The following is a 22,908-nucleotide window of genomic DNA, read 5'->3' on the forward strand; positions in this document are numbered from 1 at the left end:
TTGCTACAAATGGAAGGTACTTACCCCATCCTAGCTCGATTGAGAAACTCCTCAGAGCAGCTAAAGCGCAACTAGAGATTTGCACATTTACCGACTGCTTACACTGATGCCGTCTTTCCTTTTAAAAGTTATAAAACAGTAAACTTTATAAGCCCCAGTTCCGGCTATATGACATTTGGGTGCCAAATGAATAGGGTTTTGTCTATGAATTAGATCGTAAAATCATCCATAGCACAGACAGATCGGCTCACTGGCTATAAAACGTCACGTGGGGCCATTAAAGTAAGTTTTATGGTTTTGGGGAGTTGACATCCAACATTATATACCACATAACATATAATCTCACTGACGCTGGACTCCATTTGACTCTTTTGCAGGCTACGTGTGCCGCTTGGTCATTCAAATTGTCAATTTTAGGTCCAGAAGTGTCCAAACCACAAGTTCTCAAAACTCTCTGAAAAATGGCTCCCTCCGCGTTAAGGTAAGCTGGCCTCCTGAGCGCTTTCAAGTTTATTTGTCCTCTTAAAAACTTTCTGCCTGGGTCTTTCTCTCTCCCTTTCTCTGCCTGGTTCAGTAACTCGGAAGTTGCCTCTACATTCAAAAGGGGAGCGCAAACTTTTCCTCCGCCCCCCTGGGCAGCGCCAGGAGCCTGCTCTGCGGAGTCCCCACGCTGAGCAGCGCCTGTGGCCGCGCCGCATCCCCAGGCCTAACTTTAATTGCTGCACCACCGCGGCTGTTAATGACTTCCGCTGCTTTCTCCGGCGTGCAAAAAAGATGATTTTTGTGTGCGAATGGGCCTGCGTGTGGCGACTTGGCAGGGCTGCCCCCCATTCCGGGCTGGCGGGTCTCGGCTCTTCGGGGGTCTCGGAGCCCTGGGGTGGGGGCTGGGAGACGGTGGGGCGCGGGCTGCGGGGCGCGCAGGGCCGCGCTGAGCTTGGGAGTGTGAAAGAAAGGCCCGGGCTGGGCCAAGGCGGACTCTGGCGGGATTCCTTGTGGGGCTGTGGCAATATGTCTTCGCAGGCCTGGGTCATTTGGCAGCACTGAATTGAGGCGGCTGCCTTCGGGGCCGGGTTGCAGGCTGGCTCGCGAGAGCCGGAGGGTGGCAGAGGTCGGCGAGGCGCGCGGGCCGCACCTCCAGGCTGGGCCCCTGGGTTGCCAGGCCGAGCCCCAGACCCCGGGGACCGCGGGGACCCCACCTGTGGGGAGGGCTGGGCTGCCCACCCCCTCCCCTGCGCCCGGGACCAGGCCCTGAACCTTGCTGGCCTGCACGTTCTTTTTAGCGCGGTGGGACTGTTCTCACCCGCCTGTGAGTCTGAAGCAATAAACTTTATGGCCGGATTTAACTTTAGTCTTTGAATCCCCAGGCTAAATGAAAGGAGTTAAAGCGCTTTCTTTTCTTCCGCCTTGCCTTTCTTCTCACTCTCTTCTTTCCTCTTCCTCTCCTCTTTTGTAGAATTAGAACATCTAGGCACAGGACCCTCAAAAGGCAACTTAGGCGTCCCCCAAGATAACACTAAAGATTAGAGAAATTCGCCCCCCCCCCCCGCCCCCGACATACAGGAGGAATTCCTCCAAACTGTGCCCTAAAGTTTGGGGGGGAAATCGAGGTGTCTTCAATGCCCAACTTGAAAGTCCCCAGAGCCATTAGGCTGTTTTCCCTGACACGTCATAAAGGGTAGTTGAGGGAAGAAATTGGTCGTTTGTCAGTAGGAGATTTCCGCCTTTCTTTTGTTAGCTGCTCCTTCTGTTCGATCCCAGGAAATTTACATAATCTATGATTTCCAAAACAGTCCTCAATATTGCACCAGTGGGTGAAGTGAGGTAAAATAAAATTTTCCTGGGTACAGTTCCAGCTTGGCCTCAGCTACCCCCTCTGGCCCCAACCCCCACATTCTTCGATGGCAACATGGTCATTGGGGACCCTGTGGCCTGTCCTGGGGTGTTTCTCTGGGTGCGTACCCACAAGGGACCTGGCGGATTTCCCCTTATCCTGTCTGAGGAATTAACCCAAACTCTCCAACTTAGAAGTGAAACAAACAAACCAAAAAAATGGTATCTTCTGTTTCCAGATGCCTTTCTCCTTAGGAACTGGTAGTGTTCTGCAAGTGCTAACTAATAAAGATAAATACTAAGTGCTTACGGTGAAAAAAATTAAAGTCGAGATTTGGAATTTCAACATCCTTTATTGTCCAGAGGCCACTCACACTCAACATTAGTCCAACAGATGTCCCCAAAGTCAGAGGTCCAAAAAGCAAAACCTGAGAAGTTTTCTAAAAAAATGGAAACCCTCCCACAATTCCCACTTCTCCTGAATCGTGAGTGGCAAGGCAAGTCCCTGAAGTCATTTTTTGTAACCTGTTAAAGTGAGCATTGCTATTTCAGGACTCAGGAAAATGTGTCTGCCACTGGCTGGAAACCAAAATAGAAACTCTCTTTGGGTTCTCTTCTATTATTTTAAGTGTCTGTAAGAATTCTGGAGTCTTTGTTTTGCTGCTCTGAGTTTGGGGTTCTCTCCTGGAAAATCCTGGGTGGAGATTTTATGGCAGTGGCTCGTTTATTGGTGATCTTGCTTGAGTAATTTCTTGGTGCCTAAAATTAGTAGCAGGAAAAAAAGAGTTACAGAGCTGCTGGCAGATTCACTTGAGTAACTTTGCCTGGAGGCAGCGGCCACTATCACCTCTGTGGCCACATCCCACCCGGGGTGTGAGGATGGGCAGAAAGGCCATTGGACCCATATCCAGCATCCCACAATATAGGGAAACTTTCCCATGAGTTGAAAGAATTAGAGGCTATAAATATTGTCAGCTTGCTTATTTCTGTCTGTTGTAGTCTTCATAAAACTTGAGAGTGTAAGGAGAAGGCCAACTCACATGGAGTTAAATGACTTTTACAAAAAAAAAATACAGCATCCAGTCAGACCTCTGTGAGCATTCCTGGAGGAATTTTTAAATGTCTTCCTAGTTTCATAGGACGCATAGTAAAGAGGATGGCTGGTCATCTGCTCATTTTGTAGATAAGCTATGTCTTCTCATGCATTCTTTTAGGTGGTCGTTGCAGAGAAACTTACTGAACAAGAAAGTACCTTTCACTGAGGGCTCTAGGAAGACATCCAGCCTCAGCTGGTGGCAGAAGTGTCTGACTGTGGTTCTTGTGTTGCAGAAGGAGCTGCCCGAAACGTGCAGGGCCCCGCTTGTTTCTGCAAGCCAGAGGGACAATATTTCCTGAACTATAAATATAATAGGAAGCTTCTGGTCACACTCACTCAGGGGTTTGTTAGGGTTTCCATGGTCTAATTTCCCAACATTATGCCAAGATTCCTTTTCTTCTGCTCTTTCCTCTGCTTCATTGTTGGCAGCTCTGGGAGAGCCAGACAGAATCTTCTACCAGAAACGGAGTCATGTTCTTGCGTGGTGATGTGAAGAGTATTATATCCAAACAATTAGCGAGGGGAGAGCAAATTGCATCCTGAAAGATGGGCTATGAAAGAGGAAAACGACCCTTTTAGCTTAAAAGATGCCCTTCAAAGCCCCTACCCCGCCTTAGCTTGGGGTCTGTCAGAGGTTTGCCCATCATGGAGAGTGCAGAATAGTGTGGCTCCATCCCTTTGGCTTCTAGGGCAGACATTTTTTTTTTCCCCAGTCAATGATAAAACTGTAAATGGGGCTTCCAGACAGGGCGAAGGGGGTCAGCCTAGGCTTCAGCCCACATAGGAGTGGGGCGCCTCAGTCCTAGCCATTCAAAGCCCCAGAACTGGAAGATCTGCCTAGGTTTGTTTTGTTTGGTGTTTTCCACAAAGAAAGCTTCCTTCTTGCACCGTGTCCCCTCCTCACAAACCAGTCTTTTCAATAATAATATTTGTTATGAAGGTTATTGGGTAATTATTGCGATTTTGTGAAGCAGCCCTTGCTAGAGGTGAAGTCTGTCATCACCTAACAAATGACGCCCGCGCAGTTCACTGCCGGGTTAAGTAAATGCAGAGAAGATAAATCTGCACACCCTAGGAATCGCCAGCAGAGCACGCTTTAGTACAAGTTCACAGTCAACTCGCCTGCCTGGGCCAGCTCACCCAACAATTAGGGCTGCCTCTTTATTTTTAAATAAAGAAGAAAAAGTCTCCAACTTCCATTACCTGCTTTCCCCATCTTTTTTTCTTTTGCTCTTTTGTGAGATTCCCCCACCCCTGCCCCGAATTTTCCTTGTAAATGTAAAGATGAGTGATTTCAAAAATAATCTCACTCCTATTTTAAGTGCTGACAAACAAGGGGCAAGAGGCTGATTTGACAGAAAATACAGTCACAAACACACAAAAATGTCCAGTGCACCCTCTTATTCTAAAAGGCAGCCATAGGGCTTCCCTGAGACCCTGGGGCGGGGGTCTTCTCCCTGAAAGAAAAGGCACAGCTTTGTATATCTTTGTGGTTCGTGCGTTGCAACGGCAGGTCAAAAAGTTGAGGGTCAAAAGTTTACGTTGTGCAGCACTCTTAGTCATCTGCCCAGACGGAGCTGGATGTCAATGTTAGAGCTGCGATCTTGACTATCAGCACAAAAGATAAAACGGCTTGGAGTGACGCGTGTATCACGGTATGGACTCCAGGTGAACCCTAGTGGTTGAATGACCTCAATTACGGAGAAAAGGATAGAAAATTCCTCTTTTTGAGAGTAATACGTGCTGTATTTCATCTTGAATTATTGCTCCCATTCTGAAGGAATAGCAGCAGGTAAATAGGCTTAGATTACTGAAACACCAACACCTTACTTGGAGAACCAGGACGCTATGGGTGGGGACAAAATAAAAGACGCTCAAAGCTCATCAGTGGACATTTAAGAGATGACGTAGGAAGTCTCCAACGTTCTGTTGTACCTTGAGAGGCAAGAGAACTGGCAGGAAACTTCCTTTATTTGAAAACAGTGACTTTGATTTGCCTTTTTTTTTCTTTTTAGTACCCATAATGATCCCTAACGTGTGTGAGAACAAGGCACTTCTTGCAAAAATGTATTCTGTGTAATGTTCAAACACAGAATGCTTTTGCTGAAACTGTCATCCACTAACTGCAAAGAGTTCTTAGAGCTGGGAAGGGAGGAAGGAAATGGAAACCCTCCTCAAAGGGACAGGATTCCTCTACCCCTCCAGCAGCGAGAAAATGCTCATTGGTATCATGAAATTGTCCCTGTTGTTGGGAAATTTCCATTACGTTTATTGTTAACTCTACAGTGAGAAATACTACAATCTGTAAGTGAATAGATACACTGTAAAGAATATGCCATTTGAGCAGGAAGGTGGAATGCACAAATGCCAGAGCAACATCTATTCTCCAGAAAATACTCTTTAAGAATACACATGGAATAAAAGCTAAGGAAGGGGGAAGCAAGCTGAGGAGGAAGGGTGGGGGAGTGGAAAAGAAAGGGAACAGTGTGTTGAGGAAGGCGACTGGAACCGTGCCGCATGTGAGTTGCAACTGGAGAGCCAAACAATATTTTATTGTTTATGCACTTGTATTACCTGTGAGTGTTGGTGCCATTAGCATCTGTTTTCTGGGGGGGGGGTACTATTTTCCTTTTCCATGTATTGGTCTTTAAGTGATCATTGTAGGGAAGTGGAGAAGAGAAAGGTGAAAAAAATGTTTTTCTAGGTTTTTCTTTTGAACTGTAGAGATAAGCCAATTCAACTACTCAGAATGGAAACTCTAGCAGGGCTGTCTCAGATCCTCCCCGTCCGGTTGCTGGGGTTTGCTGGTGTCATGTACGTTCAGTGGTAAATATTTCCCCAACACTGCCTTCGTGGAAGTAATCAGATTGCTGCCACTGTTCAATGTGTAAAGTTTTCACTCCGGCCAAGAGCTTGAAGCCAAATGGGGGTGTGCCAGATGAAAACAAGAGAGGGAACAACTGTGGGGATTGCTGTTATAGCAATGAACACTTCACCACATCTGGGCCAGCAAAATGAAGAAAACTGAAACCCCTGCTATTACTCACCAAGACAATTATGTGTCTGTCTGAGAAAAACTTGTTACTATGCTATTGGTGAAAAATGTTCCACACCTTTAAAAAATGTCAGCTTCAATCATCATTGACACCTCTTAGGCAGTTTTTAAAGTAAAAGAAAAAGGTACCTGCAGAAGTTATTGCTTTTAGAGTGCTTACTTTTTTTTTTCATTTGGAAAATTGTGATTTTTAGGCCTTTCACACAATGCTGGTGTAAATCCATACATAATCCAAGTATAAATTTCAATTTTTATGCCTGGGTTGTGCTCATTACTATAAATGACTGCAAGGAAATTACCCCCAAACAATTAATTGGTCAAATAGCTGATAAAGTATTGCTTCTTTAAAATCATCTGCCTAGAGTAGGTGGGGGAAAGCTCTCAGATGCCACCACCAGGCATTCAGAAATTCAGGCATTCCCATGTGCGCTCCAGAGATGTGCTTCAGATAGGGAGCAGTCGGTCTGGGAGACTCTCTCGCTCTGTAGAACAAAGGACAAATACAGTCAATACATTCCATAACGTTTACATTTCCTTTGCTCCCCCCACCCTTGGTTTTCCCTGAGAAGGAGTGACCTGGGCAAAGACCCTGCTCTCTAAAAGACACTGTATAGACCTTTTAGAAGCGCAAAGTCCAAGGCCGAGGTGAACTTCAGGTCAGCGCGTCTAACAAATATGAAAATGTCGGCTGGTGAAGGGCGCGCCTTGTGATTTAACAAAGACTGTCAATGTGTAAGATTAATAAGAAACAAAATGCACACGGTGTCACTGTTCGGTCACTTTGAAACTTGGGACAGGGTTGCATTCAAGAGGGAAGGCTATTCCAAATATATTCAAAATGATTCAAATCAGATTCAAACTAGGCTGCAAGCACTGCCTTCTCTCGCCCTCCCTTCTCCCTTAGACTCCCTTCACTCTCCTTATCCATCTGGGATTCGAGGACATGATGAAAAGTTATTTCATGTAATGGGATTTTAAGAAAGCTTTTGTTGGGAATATATGTTACCCCTGCACGTGGAAATGAGCAAATGTGCTTACCAGTTTCCCAAGAAAAGGATAACGCTTTCACCCTGCTTGGGACTGGAGCCAGTTGGTGTGCGAAGATTAGCACGCTCCCTCTCTGCTTCTCTTGAGATCATCCCATCTTTTTCTCGGGTGAGATGCTGTTGGTAAACTTCAGTTTGTTTATTAATTGAGTTAGCTCCTTTCTGGCTTTACTTTGGTATTTTGGATTTTATGTAAAGGCAAGAGCTTTCAAAATGTTTTTCAAAAGATTATTGGATTCAATGGAATGATGCTGTGGCTTGCCCAGAGAGATTGTGGAAGGACCAGAAAAGGTACTGAGATTGTTTATTACAGCCATAAATCTTGCAGTAAAATGTCAAAATGTCGGTGTGTGAGATAACACTTGGTGGTCCTGGCTCCGTTTGTGTTTATGATACGAACCACAAAGACAAGTTACAGGCCTTGGGGGATTCTGTGTAAGCCCATCTTCCTAAAGTAACAGAACCACATGAAACCCGGGCGAAGTTAACTCGTTTAAGCTAACCATATACAAAACGGTGTCCATGCCTTGTTAATGCTTTAAATTAGGAACCCAGGAGAAGGTTCTGAGCTAAACAACATGAATTTTGTGTTAATGTCTGTAAATAATATTAAACAAACATGGTTAAGACCCTAGTGCTCAGAGCTGATGACATGAAGATGATGGCAAAATTTCCTTGTCATTTTTTAAAATCCCTCTCAAGCTCAGAGAGCCTGGTTTTGTAAATTACATTATTTGTATAGTTCAGATTAAGTACATTCAGTATATATTATTTTTTCTTACTGTAGAAAGGTATTTGTTTAGGCTGTATTACAGGCTAGGTTTTGCCCTGATTCTAGGGAGCATGTGGAAAGATTACACTCAGCGTTGATTTCTGTCTGTGGCTCAGATTTCATTTAAAAAATCTGTATATATATATATATTCAGGGTGCACCACCTGGATGGACAGCACTCTTCACAGACACACAACCAATGTGGAAAACCTCTTTGTACCACTTCAGGGTGATTCCAGTTAAAAAGCTAACATGATCCCTTTTTAAAACCTCTTTTCGTAAATTAGTTTAAAGATTAGTCCCATATAATAGGCTTTATGTGGCTTAGCATTAAATGACTATCCATCAAATGGATATTCCAGCATTTAGTAACTCATATGAGTAACCGATATAAATGAAGATAGAATTGACATTCCTTTTGAAGTGTCTCCAGGCTTAGGCTATAACTTTCCTTGTCCGCCTTCCAGATTCAGTTGTGAGAAGGCTGTTTATACTGCTCTTTGAAAAATCCAATAAGGTGCACCAGCTGAAAAATCCTTGCTCTGCATGCCAACATGAAAGTATTTTTAGACTGGTGACTGTTCTGGTTTGTACTGCTTTAATCTAGGTTGAAAGGTAGAGGATCTAGGTGTGTCTGTTGCCCAGAAAAGTAAGGGGGAGTACACAATACAAGTAAAGCATCAGTATTTACTTCAAAGATCAACACTAGGTGGAATTAATAAGTAATTTATTTGTTAATAATGGTGTAATTAGTTTACCCATCAAATTTCAATTACCAAATGGCAGGCAACAGTCCTCTCTCCCCTTTCCAGAGCTACTATTATCGTTAATATGCTAATTTTAGGCAATTCAGAAATTATACACTGTCCTATAAATAGAACTTTACCCTCAGATTCAGTCTGAGAGAGCAGCATCCAAAAGACAGGACATAAAATTCTTAGTGGGAAAGGACCCATCGGCGATCAGACTGGGCACAATGCCTATCCTATCCGCAGCTTGTTTTTGTTTGGGAATTGTTCTGAAATAGGCAGTTGTTGGTTTCAAAGCTTTATTTTGTGGAGGCGTCGCTGCTGTCCTTTCCCCTACCCTTGTACCACCTTCTCTGTCACAATCGCACCTAGTAAATGAGAGCGTGTTTAACTCTCACATCAATACCTCCATCAAATGAGATGCTATTAGAAGGTTCTGATTTTTTTCTTCGGCAGCAAAGCCAGATTCTGCCTCTAAAAGAAGAAACGAAAAGTGCCTGTCCGGTTATACTGGAAAGGCCTAGCTTGACATTCTCAGGCTGATTTCTCTCGGCTGCTCGCTCACCCAGCCACCCTCCGTGGTTCCCGGCCGGCTTCTCAGAGCCGGGACTCGGTGCGGACGCGGCGGGCCCGAGGTGGGGAAGGGGATCAGCTGGTGAGAAAACGGGTCTGTTCGTGTCAGTCGCTTTATTCCGGGGCCAGGATTGAAGCCACGATATTTCCTCGGGCCCAACCTCATCCCCTGCCCCAGGCGGCCTCGAACCCTGGAGAACGCCAGGCCAGGCTAGGCTGGGCCCGAGGTCAACGCTGGGCCGCGGTGCCCCGCTGCCCTGAGGCCCAAGCCGGGAGCAGGGCACGCACAGGGCATGGCCTGGCCGTCCGAGAGGACCTGAAGCCTGGAGGGTCCCTAATTCCCAGCGGGACTCAAAGTTGGGGGGTTGGGGGACCGGAGCGCCAACTCCCTCCCTCCGGCCGGGACCCGACAGCAGCATCCATCACCTCCCGCGCGCTTCCTGATCCGGGTCCGCGCGCGCGGCGCGTCCATTGGCGGGGGCGGGTCACGTGCGGGGACGGGGTGGGCAGAGCGCTGGCGCGGGCGGGGGAGGAGCGGCGCGAACTTTGGTGGCATTGGCGGCGGCGGGAGGGGGAGGGGTGGGCGCTTGACAGCGGGGGAGGGGAAGGGAGCGGACGAAAGGGGGGGGATGGGGAGAGAGGCAGGAGGGGGAGGGGCCTCGGCGAGCCCAGAAAAACGACAACGCGAGAAAAATTAGTATTTTTGCACTTCACAAATTAATGACCATGAGCTCGTTTTTGATAAACTCCAACTACATCGAGCCCAAGTTCCCTCCCTTCGAGGAGTACGCGCAGCACAGCGGCCCGGGCGGCGGAGACGGCGGCCCGGGCGGGGGCTCCAGCTACCAGCATCCCCCAGCGCCCGCGGCCCAGCACCTGCCGCCGCAGCAGCCCCAGCTCCCCCACGCGGGCGGCAGCCGCGAGCCCCCCGCCTCCTACTACGCGCCACGGGCCGCCCGCGAGCCCTCCTACCCCGCGGCCCCGCTCTACCCTGCGCACGACACCGCCTATCCTTATGGCTACCGCGGCGGCGCCAGCCCCGGGCGGCCACCGCAGCCCGAGCAGCCCCCAGCGCACGCCAAGGGTCCCGCGCACGGCCTGCACGCGAGCCACGTCCTGCCGCCCGGGCGGCAGCCCCCGCCGCCGCCTCCCCCGCAGCATCGCGCGGCGCCCTCGGCGCCCCCGCGGCGCTGCGAGGCGGCTCCTGCCACCTCGGGCGTCCCGACAGGGGGCAGCGCCCCCCCGTGCCCGCTGCTTCTGGCCGACAAGAGCCCGCCGGGCCTGAAGGGCAAGGAGCCGGTGGTATACCCCTGGATGAAGAAGATCCATGTCAGCGCCGGTACGTGGCGCCGCTGGGGAGGCGTGGGAGGGTGGGCTGGGGCCCGGCCGGGGTCTGAGGGTCTGAGCGGGGGTCAGGAGAAGAGGACAAGGGGAAGAGGACCTCGGGAGGGAAGCCCCCATCTGGCCCAGGCTACAGTGGGATTGTGGGTGTATGTGCGCCAGCCAGCCGCCTGATCCCAATGTGAGAATCCTTTTGTACCCGGGGTCCCTTTATCGGGAGATTTACGAGACGCCAAACTGTTAGGGCAGTAATTATAGCCCCCATAAATTTAATTGCCCTGGCAGAGGCTTCAGGCCATGTGTCTTTGAAGCTTTTCTTCAGCCCCAAGGCCCAGAACCATTCTTTATGGCTCTCGGGTGTTTCCCGTTGTCAATAGCCTGTGAAACATTTTCTTTGCCGTTTTATGTGTCTTGCGTGAACTTGGTGTCAGGTTATTATATAATGATGATGTCCAATTGCTCTTCCCCACCCCACCTTATCTCTCCTCCTCCTTTCCCTCTCTTTTCACTCCCTCCTCTTTGGCTTTCTCCTTGGGGTTATGGGCTTTCAGTCAACCCCAGTTATAGCGGAGGGGAGCCCAAGCGCTCTCGAACCGCCTATACCCGGCAGCAGGTCTTGGAGCTGGAGAAGGAGTTCCACTTTAACCGCTACCTGACCCGGCGCCGCCGCATCGAGATCGCCCACACGCTCTGCTTGTCTGAGCGTCAGGTCAAGATCTGGTTTCAGAACCGGAGGATGAAGTGGAAGAAAGATCACAAACTGCCCAACACTAAGATGCGATCCTCCAACTCGGCCTCGGCCTCAGCAGGCCCGCCAGGAAAAGCACAAACTCAGAGCCCGCACCCGCACCCGCATCCCCATCCCCATCAGGGTGCCTCCACACCCGTGCCCTCCTCCATATAATCTTCCAGAGATCTAGACCAGTTTCTTTCCCTCACCTGCTTTTCTCCTCTCCTCTGCCCCTGCCCCCATCCACCTCTCCCTGTCTGGACCATAACAGATGCCAAAACAAAACCCAATTGGATGAAAAGTATAATTTTTTTTTTAAAAGAAGACTACATTATCCTGGTAAGAGTGTGTGCTGGTTGCCACCCAAGAGAGGACAATGGCCAGGATGCTGGCTGGCGGAGCGACCTGGTGGCCTGAAGGAGGCTGCCAGGTTTGGGCACCTCAGAAGGACCACTTGGCATCAGGCACTTCTGCGGTGGCTGAGGTCTGCTGGGCAGCCCATGCTGACGGGGGACATGTGTGTGTCCACTTGTTCAAGCAGAAGAAAACAGACCCCTTTCTCACCTTCCTCCCCTCCCCTCTCTCATTAAGGCAGCTCGTACAAGCTTGTCTTGAACGGAATGAGTAGACATTGTGGACCTCACAAGATTATTTAATTCTCAAAATGTATAGTCCTCCATGGTAGATGTGACACACAGCTTCCCTCCTTTGCATTTATTTAAAATATTGTTGTAGAGATATTGTGGTCTTCTTCCCGAGGCACGATCCTGGGGGAGGGGGCGTGCATCTAGACCCGTGTGCAACTGTACAAATTGTGGTGTGGCTACATAGAAAGCCATGTGCTAAGATTAAACACTGCTTAAGAAAAACATTAAAGTTCTAAAACACATCTGTGTCCTTCCTATTTTTAATTTTTTAAAAAAAGTGCTCTGGATTGAGGTGTTTGACCTTGCATGTGAGAATCTTGTAGGTGGCTTGGGTTGTGTTCACTTGGAGTCTGACTGCTTGTATAATTTGCGTGAGTGTGTTCAACTTGAGCTGAACTCTTGTCAAGTTTGACCCACTGTGGGAAAAGTTCCAAGGAGCATGAAGGCCCTTGAGCTCTGAGAGGGCTCCTCTTCTCCCCAAACTTGGCCAGCTTTTCAGGCTTCAAGTCTCTGTAAGGCACAGAAACAGAGACGTGTCCTTCCCTGCAGTGAAAGGTGAAACCAGGCAGTGCTGCGGGCCCAGGAGTTTCTGCAGCTGCTCTGCTCGCTGAACTCTGAACACACTTGGAAAGATGTGGTCCCTTTGGTATTTATTGCACCTTCACACTTAATCTGCCTGTTTCCCTGGAGATAAAAAATAGTTTGTGCAAAGGGTTGAGATTGCCTTTGTTTCTTCCCTGTTTTTAAGTTTCTGCTCACTAACTATAGCTTAGGAATTTTTATTTGTTGGCATCTTTCTTTCTCCCCCCCTTTTTTTTTTTTTTAAAAAAAAAAGGATCTTTCAAAATGAACTGCATTTCCTCAGTACACCCCCAAAACTTTCTTCCAAGGAAAGAAAAAGTTTAATGACACCCCAAATTATACCCCAAGCAAGGAAGACCTGGAAGTATTCAGTATTGGAAGAAAGCCAAACTCTGAACTAGGGTCACTTTCCTCAAATGCTCCCAGACTTTTCTGCCAAACCTAGAGATCTAGATTCAAAAGGGTGAACCAAAATCCGCTTCTCAATCTCCATATCCCTAGTATTGGTTTACTGACCTACACATCGGTCAAGAGAATTTAGACTTGGTGGTCATTGAAGGGACGATGTGCAAAAAAACCCCCACACACCAGCCCCAGAATATTAGAATTGTCACTTGGCCTTGAATGAGGGCAATTTTTAGTTCATGGAGTAATTTTCGCAGAGATGGGAGGGGGCGCTCACCTACCTCTGCAATAACAGAGGAGTTTTAAGCACATTTTTTCCATCAGTGGCCAACCCTTAGCCAGTGGTCAGTGGTCAGCGCTGTTACTCCTTCCTTCTGAATGGGATACAGGCAAAGGCGAGCAGCTGTCCACCTATGAACAAACCAGATCTGAGAGGGGAGTGATGGATGCTAGCCTCAGAGCGGCCTCTACCTCTCCCCAAGAAAATTCAGGGGCAAACAAGTGCCCCTCTCCCCAGGTCAGGCCAACCCTGGTGTAAAATGCATTTTATAAGGTGTCAGTGCGTGCCAGGGATTTCTGGAATCACTGCAACTGCTGCTGAAACTTATTAACCCTTCCTCTGCTACACGCATTTGTAAAACAAAATTAGATCACATTGAAAATAGCAATTTTCCCAGGAACCATTAATCACCTCATACAATAAATACTTCTTTGTAATTCAACAGCAATTCTGAAAGGCATTCTCTGGGAAAAGTCTGTGGCGAAGCAAGGGATCTTCTTGCAAATAATGTGGTCTCGGGCAAAGATGCAGCATCTTGGCTGTCTGCTCAAAAAATGCCTAGACTCTTGGTGGAAACTGAGTGTCGAGCTGCAAAACTTCACATGGCAGATTGTCATCATTTAAGGTAAATTCTTATATTTCTCCTTGGTAGGGAAGGAGGGTGGGGGTGTTAATTAGCCAAATACTAGAGGCAGCTCTATGGGGCTAAAAGGAGTAATGTTCTTTCACTGACTCTTATAGACTATCCAGGAAAGGAAGAGAGAGGATGGAGTTTTTTTTTTTTAATATTCCAGGGCAAAATGGCATTTTTACCCAAACTGTCTTTATTGTTAAGATATTGGTAAGTTTTACCAAGTCAAAATTGTCCAAAATGGTCCAGATGATTGTGTGAGTTCTTCAGTGTTTCCGCCTGTTTCAGATTTGGCCTTTTAAAGGAGCTTGTTATAACAGCTTAGAAAAATCCCACTTTGTGCTTCAAAATCCTGCATTGTCTCCCCTTTGCTAGGGCAACCATAGAGTTCACCCAGAGGACAAATTTTCTATCTCATTAATTGTTTTTTTTTTTTTTAAGAAAACCCTACTGGCCCCTCAAACCCTTGACCTTTAAAGACAGTATTTTGTGTAAGCTCTATAATTCTTTTCCCAAAATGGCCCGTACACACACTCTCTTCTTTCTTCCTTCTATCTCCTCTCCTACAACACACACGCATCCTCTTTACTCACACAGCTGAGCTATGCATGACTCGGGAGATAAAAGTTTTGTCAACATCTGAAATCAACCTAAATCGGATAGGAGACACTTTAATGGTCACAGTTTGAATTAAGTGCTTAACAGTCTCCCCCCTGAAGAAAAATGGCACTTTGCGGGCTCTCTTTCCTAGTTTTGCTGAAATCTACGATACACCCGGTGTTTTATTGCAGCAGGAATTCAACTGTGACAGGCATAGTAGAGTACTTAATACCCAGGATGGAGCTCAGGGGAAGATCACCTAGATATATGGGGAGTGGGCCCTCTGCGCGGAGTCGCTGACTTTACCCTCAGCTGTCCCTGGGTGCCCGCCTCCTCCCCCCAGCTCTCAGCCTCCTCCGCATGGGGTGGGCATCACCTTTTCTCCTTTGCTCCCCTTCTCCTCTAAGCTTCCAAACTGGCACAGACTGGCACAGTTTGGGAGTTTAGTTTCTCACCCACCACTGCCTTCCCTCCAACCTGTTTCACATTGTAACAGGTCAGCCACTCTTCAGAATGGAAAGAAAGAAAAAAAATCCAAAGACTCAAAATAGCAAAGAGAAACCTGGGCTTCCCATCTGTCTGAATGGGTTCTGTGCAGCAATAATAGGCTGTTCTTTACACCCTCTTGGTATCTGCAGCCCTAACCGAGGTCCTATATTGGAGAACACAGGCTCACCCTTCCCAACAGCTGTTCCTCCAGCGGTTGTTGCCCTTCTCTGTATTATGTACTGAGCCAAGACTAACTCTGCTTCTTCTCTCAAAGTGTATGGGCTGGGGAAAGTAGGAGGTAGGAAGAGACCTGTACTCTAACTCTTTGATAACAGCATCAGGAGGCTACTTGGGCTGTTGTGAAATATTCTCATCTGACATTTCTGTCTTGGAACTCTGACATTCTCAAGGTCCCAAACTCATGGAATAACCCCTGCCCCCCCTTCAGGCCAGCCCCAAGTCTCTCTGGAATTGGTTCCTGAAGCTAAAAGAGATCCCTGATTGAAAAAAAAAAATAGCCCAGGTAAAAGAGATCTGGAGGCCATTGTGGTTCAATCTCAGTTTACCTGATGAGGAAACTGAGACCACTGAATGCTCCCCCACTCTGTTCTTTATGGTAATGATTGCAGATCTGGTCTCACCTTGGATAGGGTTAAGTGCACTAGCATGTTGCTTTGGCAGAAGGTTATTCTGTGTGGAACAGACCAATGAGTCTGGTCCATAACATAACACGGAGGGCCACAGGTGTGCTTTGCCAGGTTAGGAAGGTGGGTTCTTGCCTCATGAGCCATCAAAGGTCCTGGGGAGGTTAGGTAACCACATCTCCTTAGCCAGGGTGCTGAGATAGGTGGGATAACCTCTGGGCTCTGGAGGGAACAGACATCAGGATGCCTGAGAGAGCAGTGGACACCCCACTGTCCACAATTCTCATAGTCCCAGAATGACCAGTTCTGTTATGCTTTTCCTGGTATTTCCATGTCATCCTTTGCCCCAGAGCTGGGCAAGGGTGTCTGTGTTCCAAAGGCCCGGGAACTAAAAAAGCCAACCCAGGGCCCTGGTTGCAGCAGCTAAAGGTGTAGCGCCTGTTCGATGGAGATATTGAAATTGTGCTCCGAGGTCACGTGATTCATTAAATAATTAATGCCGATCATCAAGAATGGTTCCAAGTCGGCAGGGCCTCACTAGGAATGAATCTCTCAGAAGTGAGACCCCCAACTTCCTATTTGATTTTTTAAAACACACACCCTCAGATTTATTTCCAAAGGCTTTTCACTTCTTCAGGAAGGCCGGAGAGAGCCCTTTAGCGGGGAGGACCCGAGCTGGCGGGCCCACACTGGGTCTAGGGGCTTTCTCTGCAGGATTTCTGCGAGTCCGAGTCCGGGGAGCGCGCTGCGTCCGGGGAAACGTGAGTTGGAGCTCGGGTTTTCTGCGGTCACATCCTGGCTCCGGTGATGAAGTGGGACGGATGCGCAGATAGTTGGTAATGTTCTGATTCACACTGGGGGAAGGCTGCAGAGATACCACAGAACAGGCGCGCGGCTTTGTTCAATTTTCCCGGTGTTCATAAATCACCCGCGCTGGGCGAGCAAGGGAGCAAGGGAGCGCCAAAAACTCCCAGAGAGAGGCTACAGGCGGCAGCCATTGCAGAGGGAGAGACCTGGGCCACATCTTTGTGACTCATTAGTCTGAACGATTTATAGGGAGCAGCAGCATGAATATTTGACTTGGGGATAAGGAAATAGCAACAATAATAATAACCATAATAATTACAATGCTCCTAAGCATCGCTGAGTTGGGGTGGCGTGGCGGGCGGTGGCGTAGTGGATCTTCCTGGGGTGAAGTTGAGTGGCAATGTGCAGAGTAGTGAAGCCCCACATTGCTCAGAGTCACACCAGGTGCCCCCAGGCCAGGGGGCAGTCCCTTTGGGGACACAGAGGGCGAGTTTGAACAAAAGAAAGGGGCCCAGCATGGATTCTGAGTCCCAAGTGCCTGATGGAGGGTGGGGACTGCAGTTCACGGTGGTGGCAGAGGGCAGCTAGCTGCCGGTTTGTGGCCACTTGTTCAGTGTGCTAGAGGGCTCTGATGCCCGAGGGTCAGGGGACCTGTCAGCTATTTGGTAGCCACCCTTGGCTCTATCACCAGGATTGAATGGATGCGGGACAGCCATTGAAGGCTGGTTTGGGGCCCGCTGGAATGTGGGGAGGCTGTGCGGGTTTGAGTGAAGGGATACTGGGGCAGGAACAAGGCTGTGGAAGCAATCCACCCGGCAGAGTCCTAGCCCAGCAGAAAACTTCTCCAAGCCAGAGCCCCTTGCCTAGGACGATTCTTGCCCCTTCCCCAGTGCCTCCCCCCTCCCACCAAAGTTGGTTGACCATTTGCTAGTTGGAGAGAAAGAAAGGATTGCGAATGTCTTGAGGAATGGAGTGGTAGCAGTATGGGGCATCTAAGGGCTTATACCCACTGATGAAGTTGAGGCTGGATAGGGCCCCTAGACGGGGTATTGTCCAATGCCCGTGTCTCTCTCAGTTTCAAAACCCCTATTTCCAGCAGCCACAGCTGGCCTGCTGTGAGGGACTGGGCACTGCGGTAGTCCAGCCAGCCCACTGGGATGGAGGAGTGACGCCCAGGGCAGAAGACAAAACCTCTCAAGGCTGCCCCTGGCCCATGGGCCGAGCCTGGGCTGATTTCGCGCCAAACAGAAATGAACACTATTAGTGAGGTTTCAGGAGAGTCCGTGATTGAATGCTCCCAGACAAGGCTTCCCTTTGTTGGCAAAGGAAAATAAAGCGTTCATTCACATTCCCCAAGTTGAGGTGCGTGAGGAGCTCTCCGAGCAGAGCGGGCACCAAGAGCAAAGCACCTTCCACTGTCCTATCTTGCTCCGCCTCGTCCATTTTCTTCCCCCTTCCCCCCTTCCCACCCCCTATATAAAGAAAGAAAACGAAGAGTGTGGATGCGGAGATGGAGTATGTATTTATTTTACAAAAATAAATCACCATCTTCAGGCCATTTGTAGACTGGAACCTTTCGAGCAATGAGTACACCGCATGGACGAATGCCCTGGCGACTCCTCCGTGTCCGCGTCACCCCGGGGGCCACCCTGGCGCCCGGACCGGCGGAGCTTCCAACTCTGGTCCTCCAACTCCCTTTCTTTGCAGCCACCGTTCACCGTCTCCTGTTTATTTGTCCGCAGAGCGCCTGGACACCGGAAAAGGCGATTCACTGAGCGCCTGGAGTTGGAGACGGTTTGGGGTACAGTCTTAAACATCTTTCGAGGTAAGCGCTGCGCCCAAACTCGTCGCTGCTTGGGGCTTTGCACCGGGCCTTTGGCCGAAGTTTGCTCTCCCAGAGGCAGCTGCAGCCCTTGGAAGGAGGCTCTGGTCAATATTTAACTTCGGAGGAGTTTTGGAGCTGGGATATTTCCAGCTGCGTGCTCCGCGAACGCGGGGCTTCATGCAGACAAAGAGTCAGCCCGCAAAGCCGGCGTTGTGCAAGAGAGGCGCTAGGTCGCAGGGACCAAGGATGTACGCGCTTGAGGGGGCGGGGGCGTTAGAAGGGTCGATTTGTTCCTTCTGGTCAGTTCGAAACAAACTACCGCATGGAACAGCCGGGCAAAAGACGGTAGAGCCCACGGGCGCAGCGACCGCTGCGTGGGCCGCTCTCCTGGTCCACTGGTGGCGGCGCCCGCCCGTGGAGGCTGCGAGCGCGGAAGTTGTGGTTAGCCCATCTCCGCGTAGAGGAAAGCGGTCTCGCCGCCTTGGAGTTTATTCCGTCCTTTTGCTTTTCCTTGGCGTGCGGGAGGATTTTTCCAAAGGGTAGACCGTCACAGGCAGCGCGGCTTCTAGGTTCCCGTGGCCGAGCTGATCCGTTCTTCTTCCTGCGGGAAAAACATGGGTTTTCTGTGTCTCAGCGTTTTCTTTTCCTATTTGGAACAAGGGAAACACTCTTTAAAATTCTTTTCCAGTTGTGGCTTAATTTGTTCTTTTAGTTTGGGATGCAGGGAGGTAATTACTGTGGTTTATTACCTTGTAAAAGATCCATAAATTTCGTGCCTTATTTGGAGGAGGGGCTGCTGGAATAGCTTTCCAAAGCTTGGTGTGAAGCAATGGGTTTGCTTTTTTTCTTTGAGGAGTTACTTCTTTTAAAACGTTTTCTGAGATTTTGTTTTCTACTCCCTAGGCCTCGGTCTTCCCTAAAATTTGGTCCCCCAATAAACACCAGGTTGCTAATTAATTGCAGCATGCTAGTCAGTGATGTTCTAAGGCTGATGTGGTGTTCTGGATACAACTCTTATTTTGCTCAATAGGAAGTAAGCAGAATGATAGTAAAGTTGGGTTACCTTCTCAGCTACTGTATGTCAACTTATATCAAGTATAGATGGAGCATTTCAGGAATTTGCAACTCAGGGTGCACATGTGATTTGCATCTCTGCCCACACAGAGCTATTGAGTGTATAAACAGTTGCAGGAGTTTGAGGCCATGTGTATAAAGTGATATACACATTCACGTGTGTCCAGGGCACTTGGAGTCCATCTGTAGTGCAGTTGCACCCACAGGAAATATCTCATGTTAAGTAATGATCTATAACCTCCACCAAAAAAAAAAAAGTGAGCTCAGAGGGCCTAACCTGACAGTGAGTAGAAAAACCACTGGAGTTAACTGCGGGGAGAAAAATGTTAAGTGTATTTGTGACAGAGAAATCAGATTGCAGTGTTTGAATACAGCTATATCTAATCTGCCAACAGCCTTGCAAATATTGACTAAAGCTCTGTATCCTAAGTCACCTGCTCCTTCTGAGACAACTTGCTGCCTGTTTCGGCTCTGGTGGCTTGGATCCAGGGCGTGCGTCCCCATCTCTGGCTGGCCAGGTCGGGGCCCGGGGAATGAATGGAGCAGGACTGGCAGCTGGGTCTCCCAGCCTGGGCCTAGATCCTTGAGCATCTCTGTTCTCCTTCCCTGGAATGGAAATGTAAAAGGCCCAGAGCCTCGCTCCAGGAAAGCGGATCTCAGAGTGGTGAGGGAGGGCTCTCAGCTGCTGGCTCCCTGGTGACTCGCCCAGACCAAGGTCTCTCCTAGAAAAGCTCTTTTCACCTCAAAAGTTAAATTTCTTTTGATTTCCTCTGATTTTTTTTTCCTTTTATATCCCACCAAGTCACCCCCTCCTGCCCCCAAGTCCTTAATGTTAATTGTTAAACAGCAGTTGGAGCATTAACTGGGCTGTTAATGGGGGCATGGAGGCTCCTGGCTGGAGCTGAGGTGCCTCTGGGCCTTGCTGGCGTTAAGGCATTTCTCTGAAGCACGACCAAAGACTTCCCCCATTGATTTATGGCCTTGGGAATTTCGGTTTGCTCCAGACTGTTCTGAGAGTTCTGAAGGGGGCCCCTTCTCATCTTTGAGTTGAAACCTTTACAGAAACTTTGGTTGGGGAGTTTGCCAGTGCTTGGGCAATACTTCCAGGTCCTTTGTAGACTATCGGGAGAGCTCAGTGTAAAATATTGGGGGGGGGTAAAAGGAGCAGAGGGCAGTGTAGTAGTGGTATGAATTTTGGGGGGTACTGGGGAGTACTTTTTGGAAACCGGCCTTTGGTCCTGTCCCCTACTCCAGCCCCAAACCTGAGAGAAGCAGTTTTTCACTTTGGGTGCTTACTTTCCAGCTTGTGGCTTAACTGAGAACGGAGAAAGTTGACATGGAGGCTCTCCCCCAGCCACACCACAGACAGAACCTTATTGGAGTATTGCCACCAGCTCAGGCCAGGGCTCATTTCCAAGGGGTGAGGTCTCCTCCTCTTGTGTTGCCGTTCTGAGTAGGACACCCCATGACCAGGCCCCCCTGACTGAGGGGGGCCTTACAGTCTCACCAGGCCCCTTCTATTTCCCTGCAGGGAAGGAGAGGAGGGGAGGGGAAGAGTCAAGCGTAGCCTCCTGCAGCTGCTACAAGCCAGTCCTCATGCTCGGAGAGGCCTAGCTTACTGGAGACCGGCTCTCCAGGAACAAAAGACTATGACGTGAGGACCTCACCCCCTCAGGGCACTCCCAAAGTTCAGAAACTAAGACCTGAAAAGAGAAACTTTTTAGACAGCTCCTGAGAGGGTGAAGTGTTGAAATACAGAGAATGTCACCAAGAAGAAGGCAGGAGAGTGTGTGTGTGTGTGTGTGTGTGTGTGTGTGTGTTTCAGTCAGGTTCCTCCTGAGAAGAGTCAGTCCAGTTCAGTTTCTGCTGGTGGACAGAGTTGTCTTTGGGGAGGGTGAGCAAGCCTGCCTACAGAGAGGGTCCCAGATTGTCTTGTAGGTTAAATCAAGGGATGCGAGCAAAGGTTCTTTATTTCCTCTCCTTGCAGAGACGATGAAAGCATTTCCCCTTACATTTGTTATCATGAGAAGCCTATGATTTCATGTACCACTCCGCTGTGCACTGAGGAAAAGCATAAATGCAGGTGTGGCCCAGGCTCGGAGTCCTTCCAGCAGAACTCTGACCCCCCACTTTAGAGCCAAGCACCTCTCTACTAGGAGCACTTATCAAACAAAACCAACCGGACCTGGAGGAGGTGTTTTAGCCTTTTGTCAGGTAATTATGGGCCTTTTGGATTCCTACAGTGGCTGTGGTGTATGGCGTGGGTGTTAGCAAACTCCATACAATGGCAGACCTGTGAGGGAGTCCACTGACTAGGCCAATCATTACTGGCTTTTCTTCCAGAAAAAAGGGCCTGAGCCCTGCCTTGTGATGTACTGGCCAGAAGAGATTGCAGTGCTTGGGTGTGCTGGGTTCGGCAGGTCCCTGTGTGGAAGACTGTAAGGAAAGTTATGTGGACTCTGAGAATGGAGAGAGCATTGCTGTTTCCTTGTGTGCGGATCAAGTGCAAAGAAATAGAAGCGGAGATAACTGGCCTTGTGTGGCACATGTTGGTGGGGGTGGGGGGAAGGGCACGCGCCCCCAGCATCCTACGGCCTTAGACAAAACTCTTCCTTACTGCTGGTCAAGGCCTCCCACCTCCCCTCCCCCAAAGCTAAATGTTCTGCTTAGAAACCTAGTTCCTTCAGTGATTCCCTATTTCAAATAAAAGGATTTAAGTTGACGTATGACCACGTGAGCACATAATACAGCACATTATTGTGGCATTTGGAGCGGAGACCCGGGCGGCTTCGCCTGTGATTACGTTTTGTGGATTCTCTACAGAGAGAGAGCTTTTCCCCCCCACCCCCAACGCACCCACCTCCTCCTTCTCCTTCCCCTTCTCCGGAGAGCGCTCTCCTGGCGGGTTGCAGTTTTCAGTGCTTATGGAGCGGTACTGGGCCAGCTAGCCGATGGGACTCGAGGCCACACCAGGAGGATGGAATTTATTTTAAGGTATTTCCGTCGATTGTTCATATCGAGAGTGAGTTATGGCCGTGAGAGACAAAGGTCAGGCGAGGAGACCCTGGTTCAGGGACAGGACCCTCAGCCCCTCTCTTCCTTTGTTTCTCCTTTAGAACCAAAACCATTTGAAAGATCCCCAGTAGCGCCTGAGACTGAGTTTAATTCCCTGGAAAGTGGTGGTGGGGGTGTGGAGGAAAGGGCACTTGGGTGCTAATCGGTGGGCCTGGTGGCCTCCAGCTCTAGGGTGGCTTTGTCCACTACGGCAGCGCTGGAGTCCCAGAGCTGAGCCCCAGGCAGAGGGAGGGTGTCAAAGCCCCGGAGCAGGCTGAGCACAGGCTAAGGTAGCCGCCGCTGCTGGGTTCCTAAGGCAACACTGGATGGGGTAGACGGAAGCCGAGTGAAGGAGAACGGGAATCGCTCCCCGGTTCCTCCTGTTTGCCGGCCAGGATGGAGGGCTAGGGCTGACCGGAGCAGCCGGAGCCTCTGGGAGAAGGAAATCAATGAGTGTGCAGATGCGCTGCCATTTTATTGATGATGCTTCAGGCCACTTTGTTCAGTGCTGGGTTGCAGGGCGCGCTTTCTCACACACGGGATGGAAGGAGCTGGACCCCGAAGACTGGCCTTTGTTTCCCGCACACCCCCTGCCCCATAGGGGTGGAGAAGGACAGCTCTGATTCAGGACAGGCTTGGGGTGGGGGCAAGCATGCTGGATGCCCCAAAGCTCCGCTA

The 22,908-nt window shown here is 49.3% G+C and overlaps 2 protein-coding genes across 4 annotated transcripts in view; both read left to right on the forward strand.

Moving 5' to 3' along the window:
* HOXA3 (homeobox A3) overlaps nt 1–22,908 on the forward strand; it is a 45,453-nt gene that overhangs the window by 12,205 nt on the left and 10,340 nt on the right. Inside the window, exons 2-5 of one of the 3 annotated variants that reach the window (XM_045827099.1) lie at nt 378–481; nt 13,552–13,731; nt 18,020–18,102; nt 21,164–21,390. The gene's annotated coding sequence lies outside the window, so the exon portion shown is untranslated. Of the gene's footprint in view, nt 1–377; nt 482–13,551; nt 13,732–17,788; nt 18,103–21,163; nt 21,391–22,908 lie in introns of those variants that run through there. The other 2 variants (XM_045827098.1, XM_045827100.1) reach the window with 2 other exon arrangements.
* On the forward strand, nt 9,842–12,072 carry HOXA4 (homeobox A4). Its single transcript, XM_045827105.1, has 2 exons — nt 9,842–10,460; nt 11,014–12,072. The coding sequence occupies exons 1-2, from the start codon at nt 9,842–9,844 to the stop codon at nt 11,364–11,366; spliced, it is 972 nt and encodes a 323-aa protein (XP_045683061.1). The 3' UTR covers nt 11,367–12,072.

The sequence above is a fragment of the Phyllostomus hastatus genome, unplaced genomic scaffold (genome assembly GCF_019186645.2).
Source record: "Phyllostomus hastatus isolate PE091 unplaced genomic scaffold, TTU_PhHast_1.1 phas_scaffold_78, whole genome shotgun sequence".
Classification (NCBI taxonomy): domain Eukaryota; kingdom Metazoa; phylum Chordata; class Mammalia; order Chiroptera; family Phyllostomidae; genus Phyllostomus; species Phyllostomus hastatus.